The 7,819-nt window shown below is 42.0% G+C and overlaps 1 protein-coding gene across 1 annotated transcript; it reads left to right on the top strand.

Annotated features, from left to right (window-relative positions):
- Positions 1–423: 423 nt before the first annotated feature.
- Positions 424–7,110, top strand: barhl1b (BarH-like homeobox 1b). The gene is made up of 3 exons (XM_028602078.1): positions 424–892; positions 3,877–4,099; positions 5,397–7,110. Exons 1-3 carry the CDS (start codon positions 442–444, stop codon positions 5,689–5,691), a joined length of 969 nt encoding a protein of 322 aa, XP_028457879.1. The 5' UTR covers positions 424–441; the 3' UTR covers positions 5,692–7,110.
- The last annotated feature ends 709 nt before the right edge of the window (positions 7,111–7,819 follow it).

The following is a 7,819-nucleotide window of genomic DNA, read 5'->3' as shown; positions in this document are numbered from 1 at the left end:
AGATAATTGCAGCATCTTCCCTGTGAGGCGTCTGGACTCAAACAGAAGGAGTTGGGCCAAAGGGAAGCAACAAGAATCGACTGTGACTCTGCCAAAAGAGACTACAGCGGCTGCATCGACTGCAGGAGGACTCCTCTTTCTACACTTGACAAAAAAAAAAAAAACAACCAGAGAATCGGATGCATGGACGATTGTTGTAACGCAAACTTAGCCTGGAGATATTTACTCTTTAGGGAACCAGTTGGGAAACTGGAAATAGCGGAGGAATAATCTTCATTTAGCGTACCCATAAACATTTGTTTTTCTTGGTGCGGGGAGGGGGGGTACTTTCTCCTCTGCTGGATCAACCTAGACTTAAACAACCCCCCCCTCCCCCCTCTCCCTAAAATAAAACTTGTCCTGAATACCAAATGGTAGTTTGAGGAGGCCTCGATCAAGACAATGGAGTCGTCCGCAAACGGGTCCAATTTTGGCATCGACTCGCTGCTGTCCCACAGGCCTGGAAGTCCGCTGTCCAAAGGGGACAGCCTGGCGGGGGAGTGCCGCTCGCCTCTGGAGTTCAGCCCGAGATCAGACGTGGAGAGCGGTTGCTCGTCGCCTCCGTCGCCGCGGAGGGAGTGCGTAGACGAGGCGGCCCAGAGGCAGGGTCACGGCGTCGGCCTGCCGCCGCACCTCCAGCACGCGCAGATATCTGCGGGCTCGCAGCAGAGGACCGTGACCTCTTCGTTCCTCATCAGAGATATTCTCGCGGACTGTAAGCCCCTGGCCGCATGCGCGCCGTACTCCAGCAATGGCCAGCCGACTCAGGAGGCGGGGAGGCTGGCCTCCAAGATCGCGGAAGACTTTATGGAGAAAATCCACAGCAACTCGTCGTCAGACAGCGAATATAAAGGTAAGGACAGACACGGGGAGGGAGCCGCTCTGCTTTGGGAGTTGAGATTGGAGGTGAAAGTGATCTGGCCTTCAAAAAAATATTTGCTCTTTTGAAAAGTGGTTCTGGTTGTGTCTGGAGTAGCTCCCTATATTTACCTTTCTGGGTCTGTCGTTTTTTATGTTGTTCAGCTGCAGCTTGTCTAGTCTTGGTGTTTTTTTTTCTGTCCTAATTTCTAATTAGGCTAACCCAAATAAATACTGATTCAATAATTAAAAAAAAAAAGGGTCAGAGAGATAAAAGTAAAAAAATAAATAAATAGCTGTGCAAGGTGGAAAAAAAATAGAGCATGAAGTTAAAACAACAATAAATTGAATTTCAATGAAAGCCAAACTGCTGTTCAGAATATAATGTAGCATTTAGCGGAGCTGGGTGATGACAAAAAAATAAGACATAAAAAAAAAACACAAAAAATAGGTAGCCTATTTTAAAGGTGTTTAGGCCTTTTCAGATTATTTTACAAAGATAACAATAATAATGATAATAATAATAATAGGCTAATAATAATAATAATAACAACAACATTAATAACATTAATAAGTAGGCATAGCTTAGTGTGTAAGAATAATATTTTTCTAACTCGGCTTGAATATATTTATTTTTTTTGGGGGGGGAGGGGGAGAAACTGTAACATCTTTATCAATAAAGTGCAATAGATTTCATCAGTAGCCGGCCACCGGAAGCCATCACTAAGGAAACTCCAGCCGATCCTGTGCTGCTGCACGGCGCTGGTGGAAACACGAGATGTGACCCTGCACGGTGACAGGCTAATGACTCCAGCTTTTCATTACCTTTTCTACATTTAAAAATCAGCGGCTGGCTGCGTGCATGCGCGGCGTTGCGCGTTTCAAGCTTCGCACTATAGCAGAAGATCCAGAAAGCATCTGTTGATGTCAGGGAGGCGAAGGGTGGGAGAGATGACAGGGTCGCCTCCAGATAAATGCCATCAAGGGCCTCTCTGTTTCCAATCATGTCAGCCATAACAGACATGTCACCTCCATTGACAGTTTAATGAAGCGGTGCCTGTAAAGAGGCCGACCGCTGTAGGCTACGAGGGGGAATCTAAAACGTATACTCCAGCCAACATCCTTATTATTTCATTAGTTGGTGCTTTTGAATTTTTGTTGTATCTACTTATAGGCTCACAACGGGCTTCTTCCCAATTCACTTTTCTTCAGCTATTGATACGGCGTCACGTCATCGATCCGTTCGACAAAATTCAGTGCGTGCGTGCGTGTGTCCGCGCGCTCCCGCGTGTCACAGTGTGGATGGAGATGCTCATCGACGCGCTGATTGATTGAGGAAGCCGCGGGGCCCACAGAGCGCCTGTGTACGGCAGCTTTGATTCCCACCAATCCGCCTCCTATAATATTTCGGGGATTTGATGCAATTTGTCCCCGGCGCTAATCAGATTTGTAACCGCGCGAGGGCCGCCCGGCTCTTGATTTCCACTCATTTCCACGGTCCTGTGAAGTTTCTCCGCTCGCGGTTGAAAGGCCCGTCCTTCCCTTGTGGCTCAATTAGGCGGATTATTGTGCTCCTTGAGACGATTCAACTATTCAACTACCAAGATCTCTCGCCTCGCTCGGTCCCCCCCCTCCCAATCTCTCTTTTCTTTTCTTTCTTTTTTTTTTCCACAGAATTGACTATAAGGACTGTATATCAATGCTCGCCCTGACATGACACCACGCAGTGGAAGAACAAAGACTGCGGCTCTGCTGACGGGAAAAAATGTCAGATTGGAAGTGCGAATATTGGAAGAGCTTTTCATAACAATTTAAGAGCGAATCAAATAGCTCCATATAGCCCATAGGCCCTGTTTCTAGTGCCGTGATTTCACACTCAAACACTCGAAATGAGCTGTTCCTCAAATGTAGATGAATACTTACAAAAACCCAGCATGCTGTTAAAAATCAGACTTTTTTTAAATTATTTTTTATATTTTACCAATACATGTTTGAAGCGTTTTTGCCACTTTCATGAAAATCCGCAGTGAACAAATAGTAGCCTTTGGTTTACTTGGGTATTCAAACCAGTGATTTAAGTTATTCAAAATAAAATTCACGGATTTATTTTCACGGATTAAATTAAATTCACAGACCTTTAGATTCGATTTAGATTCTCTAACACTGACGTAGGCTAAAACTTAATAAAATGAGGTGACATTTAAAAACAAAGAAGCCCCTTTTAGATCCAAAGTTGGGCTTTATCGCGTCTTTTGAAAGGGGGAGCAAGATTCTTTTAATTATTATTATTTTTATTATGGGCTAATATTAAATCTAGCCAACCAATTAAGCCTCTATTTATATATAGCACATTGCATACAGGACATGCAGCTCCAAGTCATTTCCATTTAAAAGCACAGACATTGAATGTTAGTAGAATTCTGGTTTGCCTCCTGATGTTTTTTTCCTTGATCCAACTAGAGTTTTTCATATTTTACATATTTTATGAATTAAATGCCTGATTAAAAGCAAGAAGCGTCACACTAATGAAAAGCTACAGGGCCATAAAAGTGACCTTATATATATATATATATATATATATATATATATATATATATATATATATATATATATATATATATATATATATATATATATATATATATATATATATATATATATATATATATATATATATATATATATATATATATATATATATATATATATATATATATATATATATATATATATATATATATATATATATATATATATAGGGCCATAAAAGTGACCTTTTATATATATATTCCTTGTTTTAGTTGACACAGTTAGGCTATTTTGTCAGCCTGCTGCATAGATTTTTTCACGCCTCCGTGTATCGAGGTTGAACGTCCACACAAAGATGGACGTATAGCGTTACTTGACGCAGGATGAGGCCTTGGCTCGGTTTTCACCTTCTTCTGTTCTTTTTGTCTCTTTCTTTCTTGCGTCCGCCAGTGAAAGAGGAGGGGGACAGGGAGATCTCCAGCAGCAGAGACAGCCCGCAGGTCCGGCTCAAGAAGCCCCGGAAGGCCCGGACGGCTTTCACGGACCACCAGCTGGCCCAGCTGGAGCGCAGCTTCGAGAGGCAGAAGTACCTGAGCGTCCAGGACCGCATGGAGCTGGCGGCCTCCCTCAACCTCACCGACACACAGGTCAAGACCTGGTACCAGAACCGCAGGTAAAGACACGGCTGCTACTGCTGCTGCTACTTAAGAAGGGGGTTTCTCGCGGCTGGCTCCGGACTAGATGGACCCAGGGACGCCATGTTTTCCTGTTTTCCTTTCACCCTAAAAGGTGGCATGAGTTCATTCACTTAACTGCACACGAACAGCTGCCACTAGGACTGAAACATAACGTTATTTTAGTATTGATTAATCGGCCGTTTTTTTCTCGGTGAATTGATTAATCGTATGGTCCATAAAATGTCAGATTTGAGTGGACAACCCCCCCTCCACCACCACCACAGTTCCCCCAAAGCACAAGGGGAATTCATTCAGAAGAAAGTCAATACTCACTCACAGTGATAAAGTGGAACATTTTGGCATTTTAACTTAACAATTGATTAGTTATCATAATAGTTTCTGATTTAATGTTCTGTCAATCAACTAGTCGATTAAGCGTTCAATTAGTTTCAGCTCTGACTGTTACTCCTACATCAGGTAAATTTAACAGGAGCAATTATTGATTGGTTTATTTGTATTTTTTTTTTTTGGCACCCTTGTTTATTTCGATTATAGCTCTCTGTTAAGAGAACAGAAAACACTACAAGAATACATGGAGACATACGTTTCTTTCGATTAACATAAAATCCGATTTATTGGGGGTTTGTCCAATGTCAGCCCTGAGTTTATTTCGTCAGTTTTCAGCATCTTCCTGCAACAAGAACGACTTTTTTAAAGCTCCTATCCGATTTCACTTCATTTCATACAATAACCCTGCAAATAGCTTGAAAAGCGAGGCGTCAACGTTTTGTAAATAAATTAAAGTCCCATGCATGCACCGCGTAGAGAACCCGTCTCCCGCAATATTTTCTGCAGTTCGATTGAATTAACTTTGAGCATTTAGTTGTCTGCAGCTTTGACTCTCAGGCAGCTAAATGACATAAATAAATATAAAACAACACTTCGGAGTATGAATAATGCATTGTTGCATGTGTGCATATCAATAATTCAAACAAACCACTATATCTACTCAATTATCTTTATTATGAATTATTCACCTGCATGGAGTGCATACTGCCAATCTGACAGACTTATGGGTGTGAATACAAGTGGCAAGCTGGAGATTTGGGTGATTTAAAAAGAAGAAGAAGAAGAAAAAAAAAACAGATGTATTCCTGACGTTTAATTGGACCGCAGGTAAACAGATGGGAGTTATTTTGCTAGGTGTCAGATTCAAACACACTCACTTAATACTAGGTGTATTTACCGCTACACAGAGGCTAAAGCAGCGGGTTCTCTCTCTCTCTCCTCCAGGACGAAGTGGAAGAGACAGACCGCGGTGGGACTCGAGCTGCTGGCCGAAGCTGGGAACTACTCCGCCCTGCAGAGGATGTTCCCGTCCCCGTACTTCTACCCGCAGAGCCTGGTGTCCAACCTGGACCCCGGAGCAGCCCTCTACCTGTACAGGGGCCCCTCGGCGCCCCCGCCGGCCCTACAGAGACCTCTGGTCCCGCGGATCCTGCTGCACGGCCTGCAGGGGGGCAGCGAGCCGCCTCCGCCTCTGCCCCCCATGTCCGGCGTGCTTCCTCGGCCAGCTCAGCAGCGGTGAGCCGGCTGCTGCGCATTCCTTTTCTTTTTTTTTTTTTTTTTTTGTACGGCGATGGCAGCTCGGGACTCAGAGGTAGAAATAAAAACAGAGACAGAAGAAAAAATAAAAACGTGACGAACAAGAGAAGAAAGAAGAAAAAAAAAAAACAGTTGGAGGCCTTTATAATGGTGCGAAATGGCCGATTTAGGCTGAACCCTGTGGACGGAGCTTTTGGGACTCAAACTGTCTGTGTGGAAGGATTTTTTTTTTTTTGGGGGGACATGAGCTTTATTTATAACTTATTTATTTTTCAATATGAATCTAAGTTATGTATTTATTTGATACACGTTGCAGTATTTCCAGTGTTTTCAGTTCTTTTTTTCTCCATCAACAGATACAATTGTTGGTGGCACTTTGACCTACAGTTCAATGCCAATTAGATCCCCTATTATTATTATTATTATTATTATTATTATTATTATTATTATTATTATGTAGGCGTTCATGGATAGTGGCAGAGGCAGAACATCCTTCCATAATATGAATATAATGTAATTAGAGGATCCAAAGGAACAATGAGTAGCCTAAATCTGTCATTGATTTTTCTTTACACGTGAAGAACAAGACGATCAGCAGTCATAAACCTGTAAATAAGAATATTTTGCATTTTATCCGAAAGAGACTGATTTTAAAAGAAACTTGTTTTTTTTTCCTCCTGTTGGTTTGATCCATTAGTGCGTCTTTTTCAGACCACGGTGATCCAGTTTAACGTATTAGGCTAGATTAGCCATCAGAAACTATACAGGCGAACGAGTCAGAATAAAAAAATAATAAAAATAAGCATATTTGTCGGAGAAAGAATGCCTGGACCCACATTAAAAAAAAGGCACAAACACGAGAGCTACGGAAAGAAAGAAATCTATATAAAGTCTTTTTCTTGTTCTTAGTTGGAAGTTTTAGCGAAGTAAAAATGTCAAGTAATTTATATAAAAAAAGCAGTTTTATCCCTGCAGAGGGGGGCAATGGGAGACGCAATCACCTCAGTAAGGTTTTTTTTTTTTTTGGATAAACAAATGGCTCGGACCCGGGTCCCCGTCCAGGTGGAACTGCCTGTTGGTTTGCTATAGATGTATTTGAACAGACGTTGTGCATTACTTATGTTACTTCATATGAAGCCGTGATAACCCTTACTTGTTCTACTTCTCCTTTGGTGAAAATGTATATTGCAGATATCAAACTTGTGGAGTGGTTCTCGTATATTTCCTGGATCGTTTTTTTTTTTTTTTTTTCATTTCTATCTTCCGTTCCTCTAGCTTCCCCTAAACTCTCTCTCTCTCTCTCTCTCTCTCTCTCTCTCTCTCTCTCTCTCTCTCTCTCTCTCTCTCTCTCTCTCCCCATTTCGTGAAGTTCATTTTTTGGGGGGGTGAAATTCACAGCAACAGTTGGACAGAAAAGGAGGGGGAGGGGAGGGGTGGGGTGGGGATTTGATGTAAAAGAGAATTACTTTTATAAATGTGGAAATAAAAGTCTTTCATTTAATCACGTGGCTGCTTGATCATGTGTGAAAACGGAAATGCCGCGGGGCCTTTCAGGTGGAATCAACACGTGGATGTACGCTGCAATAGACCCTTTCTTTCACGGCAGACATGTTGACATGTCATAGTAGGAAAAGCACAGGTGTGTTCAAAACCATTAATGATGGCTGCATTCCACTTGGGAGAGACCCTGGTATTGGGCATGCTGATTCACTGAAATAGCTTACTGGGACACTAGATGGAACTGAGCCATCGTTAAGGTTATCAATTTCAGCTGGGCTTTTCCTACTATGACAAGTCAAAATGTCTGCCGTATAAAAGGTCCATAGGTGGACAAAAGAGCGGCAACCCCATATCTCTGTAACAAAGTGTTGGTTGGCCTAATGCAGCTCTAGCCTTAAAGCAACTCATTTCTGGATAACCTTCCTATGTTGAATCCCACAGGTAACATGTGGCTATACAAAAACATTTAGTTTAACATCATCTCGACGCAAAAAGAAAATATTTGGTGTATAAAATGTATACATTTTTTGATATTTTAGCACTCTGTTTGGTGCCAAAATGAACGCCATCTTTGACCAAATGAAAAGAAGAGAATAATCGAGTATTCATAG

The sequence above is a fragment of the Perca flavescens genome, chromosome 16, assembly GCF_004354835.1.
Source record: "Perca flavescens isolate YP-PL-M2 chromosome 16, PFLA_1.0, whole genome shotgun sequence".
Taxonomy (NCBI): Eukaryota; Metazoa; Chordata; class Actinopteri; order Perciformes; family Percidae; genus Perca; species Perca flavescens.
Note: the sequence above shows the minus strand (reverse complement) of the source record. Positions and strands in the feature narration are given on the sequence as shown.